The sequence below is a fragment of the Microtus oregoni genome, unplaced genomic scaffold (assembly GCF_018167655.1).
Source record: "Microtus oregoni isolate MIOR12 unplaced genomic scaffold, Mior012 000002F_ref0000024, whole genome shotgun sequence".
In the NCBI taxonomy this organism is placed as follows: domain Eukaryota; kingdom Metazoa; phylum Chordata; class Mammalia; order Rodentia; family Cricetidae; genus Microtus; species Microtus oregoni.
Genome location: NW_024543061.1, coordinates 11601754 through 11618967, shown reverse-complemented (window position 1 = coordinate 11618967; position 17214 = coordinate 11601754). Strand labels below are relative to the sequence as shown.

The 17214-nt window shown below is 40.0% G+C and overlaps 1 gene segment (V, D, J or C); it reads right to left on the bottom strand.

Annotated features, from left to right (window-relative positions):
- Positions 1-353: 353 nt before the first annotated feature.
- Positions 354-973, bottom strand: LOC121433616. The segment is given in 2 exon segments: positions 354-682; positions 925-973. Coding segments are annotated over 2 exon segments (378 nt in total).
- Positions 974-17214: the final 16241 nt, after the last annotated feature.

Here is a 17214-nt window from a genome sequence, read left to right as displayed (position 1 = left end):
TTAAGGAATCATTGAATTGCAAGGTATATTGGATGGGATAAACATGCAAATCATTTTTTCTCTTTTCTATTATTGTCTAGTATTTATTTTTTAATTTATTAGATGTAAAAAAACAATACAAATTCCCACTCCCTCCCTTCCTCCCATTCCCTCCACACACCCTCCCACCCCCCCCATATCTAATCCTAAGAGAGAGTAAGGCACTTTGACAAGCAAATCCTTTTATAAAAGTTTGTTTTATTATTTAAGATCTTTCCCCAAACAAGTTTAGAGTTGTGTATTGAGATGTCAGAGAGTAAGAGACAGCTGGAGAGACTGAGCCTCAGTGAGCAGCAACCCCAGGAGGTTTTTGTTCAACCATGGAGCACTGTGGGAGGATTCTCCTTACTCTGCTGACAGAAATAGATTGCAGCATCATCAGCCTCCACAGGATTGATGGTGAGGGTGAAGTCTGTCTCAGACCCACTGCCGCTGAACCTGGCTGGGACCCCAGATTCTAGGTTGGATGCAACATAGATGAGGAGTTTGGGAGACTGTCCTGGTTTCTGTTGATACCAGTGCAGAAGATTTTCATCATAGGCATTGACACTCTCACTGGTCTTGCAAGAGATGCTGACCTTTTGTCCCAGAGACACAGACAGCCAAGATGGAGACTGGGTTGGCACAATCTCCAAAGAGGAACCTAGAATCATAAACACACAAATCATGGTTATACATGTGTATAAATATTCCCAGCAGAGAATTTTTCATTTAGAAATTTTAACAATAGTTGTGGGCATCACTTTGAGAAACTAAAAAGTCAAAGGGGATTGGGAACTTAAAACCAATTTCAAATGCCTTAAATATAATGATCAAGATTCCAGAGGCATGGAAAACCATAATGGCCACAGAGGAAGCTCCCAACACTGCAATTCACCCTCCTACCTGGAACCTCAAGCAGCAGCATCCATAGCAGGAATGCCTTTGACTCCATCTCTGAACGTTTGAAAAGAGAATGATTCTTAGGCTCTTGGCAGCTGTCCTTAAAGGAGCTTGGGCTGTTGTATAAAGACTCAATATGTAAATCAGCCCAGAAGAGTGTGCTGGTGCTCAAAGGGGCACCTACTCCTGTTTCACCCACTGGGAGTTGGTGTCAGCAGAAAATTTACTAGAGCATGGCATGCGTGTCTTAAAGGAGCCTTGAAGACTATTCTATTGAATCTTTATCCTCTAAATTTTCTGAGGTGTGATGTTAGGAATTGTGTTATCTCTGGAACTTTTTTTGTTGTACAGAATTGTTTTGAGTATCCCAGGTTTTTTGTTTTTCCATATGAAATTGATTATCTTTCTTTCAAGGTCTGTGAAAAATTGAGTTGGGATTTTGATGGGGATTGTATTGATCTAAAGACTGATTTTTGTAGGATTGCCATTTTAATTTTGTTGATCTGACCTATCCAAGAGAATGGGAGATCTTTCCATTTTCTGATATCTTCTTTAATTTCCTTCTACAAAGACTTAATATTTTTTTAAACAATCTGCTACTTCTTTGATTAGTGTTACCCCCAAGATATTTTTTTTTGTATTTTCATGGCTATTGTGATGGATGATGTTTCTATTATTTCTTTCTCAGCTTCTTTACCATTTGTATCTAGGAGATCTATTGACTTTTTGAGTTGGCCTTGTATTCTGCCACATTCTTGAAGTCATTTATCAGCTGTAGGAGTTCTCCGGTATAATTTTTGGGGTAACTTTTGTACACTATCATATCATCTGCAAATAGAGAAAGTTTTACTACTTTCTTTCCAATCTGAATCCCCTTGTTCTCCTTTTGATGTCTTATTGCCATTGTTAAAACTTCAGGAACTATATTGAAGAGATATGGAAACAGTGGACAGCCTTGTCTTGTTCCCAATTTTAGTGGAATTGCTTTGAGTTTGTTACTCTCCATTTAATTTGATGTTGGCTGTGGGCTTGCTCTATATTGCTTTTATTATATTTAGATATGTTCCTTGTATTTTTGATCTCTCCAAGACCTTTATCATGAAGGGCTGTTGGATTTTGTTGAATGCTTTTTTAGCATCTAATGAGGTGATCATAAGGTTTTTTTCTTTCAGTTCATTTACATGGTAGATTACATTGATGGTTTTCATATGTTGAACCAGCCCTGCATCTCTGGAATGAAGCCGACTTGGTCATCATGGATGACTTTTTTGATGTGTTCTTGGATTCGATTTGCCAGTATATGATTGAACATTTTTTGCATCTGTGTTTGTGATTGAGATTCGTCTGTAATTCCCTTTCTTGGTTGAGTCTTTCTGCGGTTTTGGGATTAGGGTAACTGTAGCCTCAAAAAAGAGTTTGGCTACATGAAGGAAGTGCAGAGATCTCATACTAGTGACTTAACATCACACCTGAAGCTCTATAACAAAAAGAAGCAGACTCACCCAGAAGGACTAGATAATAGGAAATAGTCAAATTGAGGATTGAAATCAATAAAAAAGAAACAAAGAAAACAATACAAAGACTCCACAAAACAAAGAGATAGTTCTTTGTGAAAATCAACAAGATAGACAAACTGTTATCCAATTAAGTCAAAAGACAGAGAGAGAACATCCAATTCATAAAATCAGAAATGAAAAGGGGCTATAACAATAGACACCAAGGAAATCCAGAGAATTGTTATGTCATGCTACTAAAACCTATACTCCCCCAAATTGGAAAATATAAAAGAAATGGACAATTTCTGGATAGGTACCACACACCAAAATTAAATCTAGACCAGGTGAATAATTTAAATATGCTTATAACCTGCAAGGAAATATAAGCAGTCATCAAAAGCCTCCCAGTCAGAAAAGCCCTGGTTCAGATGGTTTGAGAAATTCAAAGAAGAGCTAATACCTATACGCCTTCCTCAAAATGTTCCACATAATAAAAGCAGAAGGAATATTGTCAAACTCTTTTTATGAATATCTTGTTTCCTCCATCTATGATGATTGAAGTTTTGCTATGTATAGTAGTCTGGGCTGGCATCCATGATCTCTTAATGTCTGAATAATGCTTCACCAGAACCCTCTGACTTTCATTGTTTCCATGGGCAAGTCAAGTGTAATTGTATTCAGTATGTCTTTATGTGTTGCTTGGCCATTTTCCTTTGCAGCTCTTAATATTCTTTCTTTATTCTGTTTGTTTAGTGGCTTGATTATTGGTGTGGGAATTCCTTCTGTCTATGCTATCCTTTTATTGGTTAACGAATAAAGCTGTTTTGGCTAGTGGCTTAGCAGAATAGAGCAAAGTGTGTGTTCCAAGCATATATAGGAGAGAGTAAGCAGAGGGAGCAAGAAGCCATGTAGCTGACCATAGGAGACAGACACACTGAAACCTTACCAATAAGTCATAACCACGTGGTGATATGCAGATGAATAGAAATGGGTTAATTTATGATATAAGAGTTAGTTAAAATTATGCTGAAGCTATTGGCCAAACAGTATTACAATTAATACAGATTTCTGTGTGATTTTTTTCGGGAGTGTGGACAGCTGGGAAATGAACAAGTACCCTCTGCCAATAGGTTATTATGTGGTGAGGGGACTATTTTTGTGGTCCAGTCTATTTGGAGTTCTGTAAGCTTCTTGTATTTTCATGCCCCTTTCCTTCTTTAGGTTGGGAACATTTTCTTCTATGATTTTGCTGAGTATATTTTCTGTTCTGTTGTGTTGAACTATGTCTCTTTCTTTTATCCCTATTATTCTTAGGTTTGGTCTCTTAATGGTGTCCCATATTTCGTGTTAAGCTTTTGTTGGATTTAACATTTTCTTTGATCAGAAAATCTATTTCCTCTATCGTATCTTCAATACCTGAGATTCAATCTTCCATCTCTTGTTTTCTGTTGTTTATGCTATCTTGCCTTTGTGGTTCCTGATTGCTTACCCATATTTTCTGTTTCCAGAATTTCCTCAGCTTCTGTTGTCTTTATTGTTTCTATTTCAGTTTTCAAGCCTTGAATCATTTCTTTTACCTGTGTAGTTACTTTTTCTTGGTTTTCTTTAAGAGATTTGTTGATTTCTTCCAATTTCTTGTTTGTCTTTTTCTCTGTTTCTTTGAGGGAGATTTACATTTTTTCTTTAAGGGCATTAATGCTTTTCCTAAAGTTATTTTTCTTCTTATTAGAGCCCCAAGGGTACACAGCCATGATCTTGTAAGGTTTACTTCCTAGACAATCTCTCCACTTCTACATGAGCTTCCTTTGGGCTTCTCCATCCTTCCCATGTGGAGAGGGAAACCTCAGAACAGTAGGTATTAGAATCTTTTCTCAGATGTACACCTCTGCGTTTTTTTAAGTTTATAGTTCTATCTTAGGATAGTGAACCTGTTTTATATTAATTTTCTACAGCTCCATACGTTAATATAAATGTAGTGACAATCACAAAACCTATGATATGAGCAGGGGTTGTGTCTGGGTCCTCTCCTCAGGTTCTCATAGTCTCTAGCCAAGGTGTGGTTAAGGCTGCACTCTCATCTGGGAACTCAAAATCTTTCCCAAGGTCCATGAGTTTTTTTGTACCATCTCTTTCAGATGTTTCTTTCTTCAAAGTGTGGGTATAGAAAATATACATGGAGCTTAATACTGGCCAGTCTCACACATACTCTGGGAGTCCTCATGTCTCTCTTCTCCTTGACATTTACCTGTCTCATCTACTCTCCTTTAGTCTATTTTTATTGCTATAGCTGAATACCAGAACCTGGGTATCTAACACAGAAAACACATCAATTTATTATAGCTCTATGCTTGAGTAATCCTTAGAGCATGTAGCTGTGTGGACCACACCTCCTGGGCGTTTCTTTGTGTTTCATAATGTAGTGGAAGACTGGGTTCATAAGCCTGCCAGGTTTCTCTCATCATTACCACCCAGGCAAGCTCTCCAGCACTGCTTTGGCTAGCTCACCCAAAGGTGCAGACAACAAGAGGCAAGGCCAATTCTCCTGCTCTCAGACCCTTGTGTCCAGCTCACCCACAGCCTCACTACCAAGGCCAGTCCTACTGTTTTTCCATGTGACTGTCATGCTCTCCGGATTGTTATACTTGGTCAGGAGGGTTAGGACTCAGTCTAACATTCTTATGTCCTGAGGTTAATTCTCCTGCCTGTCACTGGTGGCAAGGGGTCAAGGAGAAAGCATGTTTCTTTTACCCTTGCCATCCCTTGGCACACCTGGGAGGTTGTGGGGGCAGCCCTCCTGCTCTCACACCTACAGGCAGGGCTTTCCTGAGAAGCACCAACAGGGTTAGCTCTAGTGCACTGCACAGGCAAGATGCGATGCTCAGTCTCTTATGTGGTATAGCTGATAAGGGACAGGGCCAATTCTCCTACTCTTGTAACCTCAGGGCCAGCTCTCCCTCCTGTTATAGGCAGTAAAGGACAGGGGAGGGGGAATGCCATCTCTCCCTCCACCAATGGCAGATGAAAGGTGGGGACAAATCTCTCAGGTACATCAGGTTCATCTCTACTATGCTGCCTGGGCTAGATGCAGGGCCCAGTCCTTAGATTTGGAACTGGTGAAGGACAGGTTCAGGTCTCCCACCCTTGTGATACTGAGACCAGATTTTCTGGTCTGCATTATGTTGAAAGGGGTGAGAGGCAAGAAGCAAACATGGTATCACTTTTGCTCATGCCACTGCATGAGAGACTGTGGGGCTAGGTCTCTCCCACTTGCATGTGTGCTCACCTGCACACATGACAACAGGGACAGCTCTACTGTGCTGCACTGGGGGAGGAATAGGGGCCCACTCTCCAGAGTGATACATTTGGTGCTGGTCAGGGTCAACTGTCAACAGCCCCATCCTCTGATTTTGGTTGTAACAAGAGTCTAGGTCATTAACATCAACACATCTGAGGTAAGGCTGTGGAATCAGACATAGCCTCTGGCAGCAGCCTGGGCCCAGATGACACAATGGCCCAAGGTGACAGCACAGGCCACTTAGAATGGCTTGTACCCAGTGGAAGCTTGGTTCTTGAATCCCCACATAGGGCCAGGTGTGGGTCCAGATCCAGGATATATGTACTGCCTCTAATGGTGACAGGAGCCTTGCACATCAGTGCAGGTCCTGTCTTTGGCAGAGCCACAAACCCAGACATGGCCCTGGATGGAGTTCAAGCTAGGACAATGCCCTGGACCTGGTTGGCATCAAGTGGTATTCAGGTCTGTATGAGATTAGAAACAGCATGAACTTTGGCTTCAAGGAGGTCACACATGAGTGGAGGCTCAGATTCTGGGAATCTTTGGTGGCAACACAGGTCACAGACATCAGCACAAACTCAGGCTGCAATAGGACCATGGATTCAGAGATTGCTCTTGGCAACAACCCAGGTCTTGAAGTCATTGTGGCCCTAGTTGTCATTGCTGATTGCCCAGATGGACTTTGCCCAATTGGTAACATGTCCCCCAAATGCCAAATGTACCCATTTGGCACCCATTTGATATCTGGTCAGCCTTTGATGGTAACAGGAACCACTGGTATTGCTATTGTTATTGCTATTGGTGATAGAGCCAAGGACCCAGACATGGCCTACTTCCACAATTTTAGACTAGATGATTCCATGACTCCTTTGTTAGAATGAACCACCCAGGTCTGTAAGGCCTCTGCAACAGTTTGACTTTCTAAGAGCAACATGATCTTAGGTGTTGGCCCAGACTTGAAATCTCTGCATGATTATTGGTGGCAACAGTAGTCTTGGATATCAACTCAGAGCCTAGTCACAGCATAAACATTTTTCCAGACAGAAGCCTTGGCCCAATGTCATTGTGGTCCTCAGTTTTGACACAGGATTCCTGGATTGGCATGTTCTCTGTGAGAGCACATCCCTTGGGCATCAATTTGGTCACAAGGTGACCCAAACTCTGGGCATCCACAGGATCCTTGGTGGTAAAGGGAGCCACAGACATCAACACAGACCTCCACATCTTCATCAGGATCACGGACCAAGTCATGGCTTTTGGAAACAGCCCAAACACAGACATCTGGCTCTGGGTGGCTGTAGAGCATCTTCCTCACTTCATTCCTCACTGCCATCAACTCTTCAGAACTGCCCGTCTCCTCAGCACATGAACAGTTCTTTTTCTCTTTCTACAATTTTGCAACCCTATACTCATTCACCATAAGGGTGTCTGATAGCCGCTGGGCAGGGTTGTGGGTGAAATTCTTTCTACCCCAAGTCTACAGACCTTGGTCAGGGCTGTGCTTGTCCTTAGAAGTTTGCTAAGTCTAGACCAGGATTAATCTTTTTAGAAATGTCTTTATTTCATATATATGAGCATTTTGTCATCCTGTGTGCCCCACATTTGTGCCTCTTGTCGAGTACCAGAAAAGGGCATGGGATTCTCTCTCAAATTGGAGTTACAGATGGTTGTAAGCTACCATGTGGATGCTGGAAACTATGTCTTCTGAAAGAGCAGGGTGGGCTCTTAACCACAGGCCCATCTTTCCAGGTTATTTTCTGTAACTAACAACAACAATGTATTTCACATGTTGATTCTTCTCAACAAGAGAAAGCATTCAGATTTTTTAAGATAGAAAAAGAGGTTGTGCCATGGTTCATATTAGAAGAGGATGATGGATCATTATGTGGCCTTGATTCATTAAGATCAGGAAAGACAGTGAGCAGTAACAACATCAGATAAACTCTGAAATCCTAACCTTGTAGATGAATGGATATTACTGTGGATAATACATGTCTCTCCATCACTAAACATAAGGCCAATTCTGGGTACACATGATTCCTTCACAGTCTGAGAAGTCACTACCCAGAGGCATATTAGGAGTAGGGAGCACCCAACCCTCTTTATTCCACTAGTTCCATTCTTAACTGCAAATGAATATTTGAAGTGAGGAACCCATTTGAACTATTCAAATTACGGTGTCACAAAGATACTAAAAATGTTAAAGTATTTAGAGTTAGATTTATTTAAGTTAAAATGTTTAACATAAAATGATGTCTTGGTGGTTTTAGATAAGAAATCAACTGAAAGAAATCAGGGAGGCATTTTAATATACTCATAGTTGTTAATATACTCATAGAGAAATGCAAAGCTTGGTTAGAGATGATTCAGCCGTTATATCCTAGGCTCAAACCCACATGTAAGATAAATCCATTGCAGCCATTATAACTTCCAGAAAACAATAACAGGTATATATATTTTAAACTTAGATGTGCAGATTAATTTATTTTCATATTCTTTATGCATATATTTTTAAATTCTACAAGATACCATTTTTATTAAGTGAAAGTATATTAGAGAAGATATCTTAAATAGAAAACAACAGCTATAGGAACCAATATATATATATATATATATATATATCCATATTCTACAGAAACTGAAAATAATGGCAAGGTTTGAATGTCTGAATGGCACCATAATATAAAAAAAAAGTCTTCAAAGCCATAAATGCATTCCTGGAACTAAGAACACTGGTTAAACATCCTGGATTCCTGTCAATCACATGCAGATTTCATATCCCAACCTAGTATTTGGAGAGAGTGTCAGATACCCTGACAATGTCCTCACTGTAAAACACAGGGTGCTGGGTGCTGGTGACATTGGGCTTTGTGGTTCTTTCTTTTTTTTCTTTCTTTTTTTTAATTTATTTATTTATTAAGGATTTCTGCCTCGTCCCCGCAACCACTTCCCATTTCCCTCCCCCTCCCCCGATCAAGTCCCACTCCCTCATCTGCTCGAAGAGCAATCAGGGTTCCCTGACCTGTGGGAAGCCCAAGGACTGCCCACCTCTATCCAGGTCTCGTAAGGTGAGCATCCAAACTGCCTAGGCTCCCACAAAGCCAGTACATGCAGTAGGATCAAAAACCCATTGCGATTGTTCTTGAATTCTCAGTATTCCTTATTGTCTGCTATGTTCAGCTAGTCCGGATTTATCCCATGCTTTTTTGGACCTAGGCCAGCTGGCCTTGGTGAGTTCCCAATAGAACATCCCCATTGTCTTAGTGTGTGGGTGCACCCCTCGTGGTCCTGAGTTCCTTGCTCATGCTCCGTCTCCTTCTGCTCCTGATTTGGACCTTGAGATTTCTGTCCGGTGCTCCCATGTGGGTCTCTGTCTCCTTTCATCGCCTGATGAAGGTTAATATTCATGAGGATGCCTATGTGTTTGTCTTTTGATTCACCTTCTTATTTAGCTTCTCTAGGAACATGAATTATAAGCTCAATGTCCTTCATTCATGGCTAGAAACCAAATATGAGTGAGTACATCCCATGTTCCTCTTTTTGGGTCTGGCTTACCTCACTCAGGATAGTGTTTTCTATTTCCATCCATTTGTATGCAAAATTCAAGAAGTCCTTGTTTTTTACTGCTGAGTAATACTCTAATATGTATATATTCCATACTTTCTTCATCCATTCCTCCGTTGAAGGGCATCTAGGTTGTTTCCAGGTTCTAGCTATTACAAACAATGCTGCCATGAACATAGTTGAGCATATACTTTTGTTGTATGATAGGGCCTCTCTTGGGTATATTCCCAAGAATGGAATTGCTGGGTCCAGGGGTAGGTTGATCCCGAATTTCCTAAGAAACCGAAACACTGCTTTCCAGAGTTGTTGCACAAGTTTGCATTCCCACCAGCAATGGGTGAGTGTATCCCTTTCTCCACAACCTCTCCAGCAAAGGCTATCATTGGTGTTTTTTATTTTAGCCATTCTGACAGGTGTAAGGTGATATCTTAAAGTTGTCTTGATTTGCATTTCCCTGATCGCTAAGGAAGTTGAGCATGACCTTAAGTGTCTTTTGGCCATTTGAAGTTCTTCTGTTGAGAATTCTCTGTTCAGCTCAGTGCCCCATTTTATAATTGGGTTGATTAGCCTTTTGCGGTCTAGTTTCTTGAGTTCTTTATATATTTTGGAGATCAGACCTTTGTCAGTTGCGGGGTTGGTGAAGATCTTCTCCCAGTCAGTGGGTTGCCTTTTAGTCTTAGTGACAGTGTCCTTTGCTTTACAGAAGCTTCTCAGCCTCAGGAGGTCCCATTTATTCAATAATGCCCTTAGTGTCTGTGCTGCTGGGGTTATACGTAGGAAGTGGTCTCCTGTGTCCATGTGCTGTAGAGTACTTCCCACTATCTCTTCTATCAGGTTCAATGTGTTCTGACTGATATTGAGGTCTTTAATCCATTTGTACATGAGTTTTGTGCATGGTGATAGATATGGATCTATTTTCATTCTTCTACAGATTGACATCCAGTTTTGCCAGCACAATTTGTTGAAGATGCTCTCTTTTTTCCATTGTATACTTTTAGCTCCTTTATCGAAAATCAGGTGTTCATAGGTTTGTGGGTTAAAGTCAGGGTCTTCTATTCGATTCCATTGGTCGACATCTCTGTTTTTATGCCAATACCAACCTGTTTTCAATACTGTAGCTCTGTAATAGAGTTTGAAGTCAGGGATGGTAATGCCTCCAGACAATCCTTTATTGTATAAGATTGTTTTGGCTATCCTGGGTTTTTTGTTTTTCCATATAAAGTTGATTATTGTCTTCTCCAGATCTGTGAAGAATTTTGATGGGATTTTGATGGGGATTGCATTGAATCTATAGATTGCTTTTTGTAGAATTGCCACTTTTACTATGTTGATCCTCCCAATCCAAGAGCAAGGGAGGTCTTTCCATTTTCTGGTGTCTTCTTCAATTTCTTTCTTCAAAGACTTACAGTTCTTGTCAAATAGATCTTTCACTTCCTTGGTCAGAGTTACCCCAAGATATTTTATGCTATTTGTGGCTATTGTGAAAGGTGATCCTTCTCTGATTTCCCTCTCTGCTTCCTTATCCTTAGTGTATAGGAAGGCAACTGATTTTTTGGAGTTGATCTCGTATCCTGCCACATTACTAAAGGTGTTTATCAGCTGTAGGAGTTCTTTGGTATTATTTTTGGGGTCGCTTATGTATACTATCATATCATCTGCAAATAACGAAAGCTTAACTTCTTCCTTTCCAATACGAATCCCCTTGATCTCCTTATGTTGTCTTATTGCTATTGCTAGAACTTCAAGCACTATGTTGAAGAGGTATGGAGAGAGTGGACATTGTTGTCGTGTTCCTGATTTTAGTGGGATGGCTTTGAGTTTTTCTCCGTTTAATTTAATGTTAGCTGTTGGCTTGCTGTCAATAGCTTTTATTATATTTAGGTAGGACCCTTGTATCCCTATTCTCTCCAAGACCTTTATCATAAAGGGGTATTGAATTTTGTCGAATGCTTTTTCAGCATCTAATGAAATGATCATATGGTTTTCTTCTTTCAGTTTATTTATATGGAGTATTACATTGATAGATTTGCGTATGTTGAACCATCCCTGCATCTCTGTTATGAAGCTTACTTGATCATAATGGATAATTTTTCTTATGTGTTCTTCGATTCGGTTTGCCAATATTTTATTGAGAATTTTTGCGTCGATGTTCATGAGTGAGATAGGTCTGTAATTCTCTTTCTTGTTTGGGTCTTTGTGTGGTTTTGGTATCAGGGTAACTGTAGCTTCAGAAAAGGAATTTGGCAATGACTCTTCTGTTTCTATATTGTGAAATACATTAAGGAGTATAGGTATTAGTTCTTCTTGGAAGTTCTGGTAGAATTCTGCATTGAAACCATCTGGTCCTGGGCTTTTTTTCGAAGGGAGATTTTTATTAACCATTTCTAATTCTTCGCGAGTAACCGGTCTATTTAGATCATTCACCTGGTCTTGGTATATGGTACTTATTTAAAAAAAATGTCCATTTCTTTTGTATTTTCCAGTTTTGTGGCATACAGGCTTTTGTAGTAAGATCTAATGATTCTCTGAATTTCCTCTGTGTTTGTGGTTATGTCCCCCTTTTCATTTCTGATCTTATTTATTTGCGTGTTCTCTCTCTGTCGTTTAATTAATTTGGATAGGGGTTTGTCGATGTTGTTGATTTTCTCCAAGAACCAGCTTTTTGTTTCATTGATTCTTTGGACTGTTTTCTGTGTTTCTATTTTGTTGATTTCAGCCCTCAGTTTTATTATTTCCAGTCTTCTACTTCTCCTGGGTGCGTCTGCTTCTTTTTTTTCTAGAGCTTTCAGGTGTGTTGTTAAGTCCCCAATGTATGTATTCTCCGTTTTCTTTAAGTGGGCACTTAGTGCTATGAACTTTCCTCTTAGCACTGCTTTCATTGTGTCCCATAGGTTTGAGTATGTTGTCCCTTTATTTTCATTAAATTCAAGGAAGACTTTAATTTCTTTCTTGATTTCTTCCTTGACCCAGTTGTGGTTCAGTAGTTGACTGTTCAGTTTCCATGAGTTTGTCGGTTTTCTGGGGGTAGCGTGGTTGTTGCCTTCTAACTTTAATCCGTGATGATCTGATAAGACACAGGTGGACACTGATATTTTTTTTGTATCTGTGGAGGTTTCCTTTGTTTCTGAGTATGTGGTCAATTTTTGAGAAGGTTCCATGAGCTGCAGAGAAGAAGGTATATTCTTTCCTATTTGGGTGGAATTTTCTATAGATGTCTGTTAAGTCCATTTGCTTCATTACCTCCAATAATTCTCTTAATTCTTTATTAGGTTTCTGCCTGATTGACCTGTCCCTTGGAGAGAGAGGAGTGTTGAAGTCTCCTACTACTAGTGTGTGTGGTTTGATGTCTGCCTTGAGTTCTAGTCATATTTCTTTTACATAAGTAGGTGCTTTTATATTGGGGCATATATATTCAGGATTGAGGCGTCATCCTGATGAATTGTTCCTGTTATGAGTATAAAGTGACCATCTCGGTCTCTTCTGATTGATTTTAGTTTGAAGTCAGTTTTGTTAGAAATTAGTATGGCCACACCTGCTTTTTTCTTAGGACCATTTGCTTGAAACACCTTTTCCCAACCCTTTACTCTGAGTAGGTGCCTGTCTTTGTGGTTGAGATGTGTTTCTTGCAAACAGCAGAATGTTGGATCCTGTTTTCGTATCCAATCTTTTAGCCTGTGCCTTTTTATAGGTGAATTGAGCCCATTAATATTAAGTGATATTAATGACCAGTGGTTGTTTACTCCGGTTATTCTTATTGCTGATGGTAGTAGAGATTGTGTGTCTCCCTTCTTTGAGATGTGCTGGTGAAGGGTCACTAGATGCCTGGGTTATTGTAGGCAGTGTTGGCAGTGTTGGATTCCTTGGGTTGCGATTTTCTTCTATTACTTTCTGTAGGTCTGGATTTGTGGCTATGTATTGTTTAAATTTGTTCTTATCCTGGAATATCTTGTTTTCTCCATTGATAATGAACGATAGCTTGGCTGGGTATAGTAGCTTGGGTTTGCATCTGTGGTCTCTTCGCTTCTGCAGAACCTCTATCCAGGACCTTCTGGCTTTCATAGTTTCCATAGAGAAGTCAGGTGTAAGTCTGATCGGTTTACCTTTATAAGTTACTTGCCCTTTTTCCTTTGCAGCTCTTAATATTCTTTCTTTAACTTGTATATTTTGTGTTTTGATTATTATATGGCGAGGAGATGTTTTTCTTTGATCCAGTCTGTTTGGTGTTCTGTATGCTTCTTGAATATTTAAATGAATATCTTTCTTTAAGTTGGGAAAGTTTTCTTCCATAATTTTGTTGATAATATTTTCTGGGCCTTTGAGCTGTGATTCTTCTCCTTCTTCTATTCTTATTATTCTTAGGTTTGGTTTTTTTTATTGTGTCCCATAGTTCCTGAATGTTTTGTGTTGAGAATTTGTTGGCTTTGCTGTTTTCTTTGATCTGTTCGTTTATTTTCTCTATGGTGTCCTCAGCATCTGAGATTCTTTCTTCTATCTCTTGTATTCTATTGATTATGCTTGTTTCTGTAGACTCTGCTAGTTGGCCTAGATTTTCCATATCCAGCTGGTCCTCAGTTTGTATTTTCTTCCTTGCCTTCATATCAGTTTTCAATTCTTGAACTGTTTCCATTACCTGTTTGATCATTTTTTCTTGGTTTCCCTCTGTGCGTCTGGCCGCTGCTCCGCCTCTGTGCGTCTGGCCGCAGCTCCGCCTCTGTGCTTCTGGCCGCCGCTCCACCTCTGTGCGTCTCTTTGTGGTTCTTCCTATACTCACTATCAAATCCATATAGCACCACAATCTTTACTACAAACTCTAGAGTAGTGGAGTTGTGAGCATCTTTTGTGACATGAATTTCCCTTCTCTGTAGCACCTGCATTGGAGGCACCGATGTTGTAATAGGAGTGGTGGGGCTGCATCCCTGGCACCCCAGGCGCCCACATGGCTAGCTTATGCCCTGAAATAATTACACGGACACTATATCCTTTTAAACACTGCTTGGCCCATTTCTATATAGCCTCTTCTAGGCTAATTCTCACATATTAATTTAGCCCATTTCTCGTAATCTGTGTAGCCCACGAGGTGGCTTACCAGGGAGATTCTAGCCTACATTCATTCTGGGTTGGAGCTTTATTGCATGTGCCTCAGAGAGCAGAGCTCTCGGGCGTCCGCCTGGGAGAGTGGAGCATGGCGTCTCTCTCAGCTCACTTCCTCTTCCTCCCAGCATTCTGTTCTGTTTACTCCTCCCACCTATGTTTTAACCTATCAGGGCCAAGCAGTTTCTTTATTGCTCTACCAATGACCTTCCTCCATCACACCGAAAGGCTCTTTTAGATGAAATTTGTATTCTATGTGAGGGAAAGTTCTAAATCTCTGTTTCCAGGGGTTTGACACAAAAAAGTTATTAAACCCTGACATCCAGTTATTATTACAACTCAATACTGAGTGAACCTCAGGATTCCCTCTCAAAAACAGCAGTACATTGTGTCCAGAGGCTATTTGGGAAAAGCTTGGTATGCAGGCTGTTATTTTGGTGGTGAGACATGTATGAAAAACATTCGAAGTTTTGATGTCACTAACATTGTGCTCAATGGGAGAACTGTGTGCCCATGCTCTCCTCCTCTTTCCCATCCACAAGATCCTTAGCTTTGCTCCCCACATTCCTGTCCTGAAGTGCTGCCTCACCACAGACTCACATAGGTCCTTCTTTTCCTGGAGCAGAAGATCCCAAACTGAGCCAATGTTAAGCTCATTATGTCCTTTTTTACCCCTGATGGAAAAAGTGATGTGCACACAGGGCTTCACCCTTTCAATGCAATTCAGGGCAAGAGATGCTGAACTGATTGCATGACTGAGTACTGAAAAAGCATACTCTCAGTTGGTGCTGGAGAGATAATAAATTTCAGCATTGCTTTTCTAGTTCTGTATGGCATGTCAATGGGATGTTGTTATGAATTTTGTTTTTCTATCACATTGGTACCACAGCAGCTCTGCTGTCACTTTCACTATCTATTATCTTAAGTTTTCAATGTCCTGTTGACTTTATTGTAAGGGTCTTTAATCTCCTTGCTTAATCGGGTTCCTAGGTATACTATTTGTTTTTACATAGTGATGGAATTTACCCATTTGTTTCTTAGTACTTTTGTTACTATTACACAGAAAGGCTACTGACTGCCATATGTTTACTTTATATCCTTCTCTTTGCAGAAATTAATTTCAGGTGTAAGAGTTTTCTGATTAAGTTTTGAGAGTCTTTTAAGAACATAGTACCTAGTGAAGGGACTTAAGAGGTAAACGAAGAGCCACACAGTGGGACAGTCCCACTCTCTAGGACCTCCCCAGTGAGACAAAATGCCAGCCCCCTCCCCAACTCCCTTGGCTATTCTAGCCAACCAGCAGGGAGTTTTCTGCAACTATGCTCTCTCCCAAACCCAAACCCATCCATTGGACCCCCCCTTCCAAGCTACTAGCCACACCCCACCTAAGTGATGAGAGCTTGCTATAATACTGAGGGGACCAAGAGCTTTCTAAAACACTGAAAGGACTAAGAGAGAACACCAAGAGAACAAATCAGAAAAAAAGACCAAGAGAGCAGCAGGCTTTAGAGACCTCAGAAGCTTTCTGAGACAGACATTAACAGTACAGAGAAGACCAAAAAATACTCCTAAACACTCAGACAGCAACAGCAAGGATTGGAACAAGACATAAAGACATTGTTGATCTCCTTGGAAGGAAGAGATGGGTAGGTGCCAATGCAAGAATTCTTCCAACAACCTAAAAAACAAAGTGGTAACACCAGAACACAGCAGTCACACAACAGGAATACTTAATTACCCTAACCCAGAATATTTAGAAGAAAATGACTTTAAATGTAACTTCATGAAAATAACGGAGATCTTTAAGAGGAAGTGAAAAAGTTCCCTAAAGAAATGGAGCAGAAGACAAACCAAAAATTGAAAGAATTTAATAAATCCCCCAAAGATACAAAAAAAAAAAAACCAAGAAAAAACATCTAAATAGGTGAAGGAAACAGTTAAAAACTGAAAGAATGAAATAGAGGTAATAAGGGGAACACAAACCAAGGGAATTTTGGATTGGGATTATTGAGGTAAACAAACAGGAACTACAGAGACATGTATAACCGACAGAATAAAAGAGATAGAAGAAAGAATCTCAGGCCCTGAAAAAACTATTGAGGAAATAGATTTATTGCTCAAAGAAAACATTAAAATCCAACAAATTCTTAACATGAAACATCCAGAAAATCTGGGACACCATGAAAAGACGAAACCTAAAAATATTAGGGGTAGAAGAGAGAGAAGAACTCCAGCTCAAAGGCACAGAAAATATAGTCAACAAAATCAAAGAAGAAAACTTTCTCAACATAAAGCAGGATATCCCTATGAAGGTACATGAAGCTTACAGAACACTAAATAGACTGTATAAAAATATTCCCCTCACTATATAATAATCAAAACACAAAGCATACAGAATAAAGAAAGTATGTTAAGAGCTGCAAAGGAAAAAGGTCAAATAACATACAAAGGCAAACCTATCACAATTACACCTGACTTCTCCATGGAAACCATGAAAGCCAGGAGGTAATGGATAGATGTGCTGCAGACATTAAAAGACCAGGCATGCAAGCTCAGACTACTATACCCAGCAAAGCGTTCATTAAACATCGATGGAGAAAACAAGATAGTCCAAAACAAAAATAAATTTAAACAATACATATTCACAAATGCAGCCTTACAAAAAGTACCAGAAGGAAAACTCCAATGCAAGGAAGCTAACTACACCCATAAAAAACAGTCATCTGATAACCACGCAACAGCATAACCCAAAGAAGGGAAATACACGAACACTTCTATGGAAAAATAACCAGAAATAACAACCACTGGTCATTAATATCACTCAATATCAATGGACTCAATTCACAT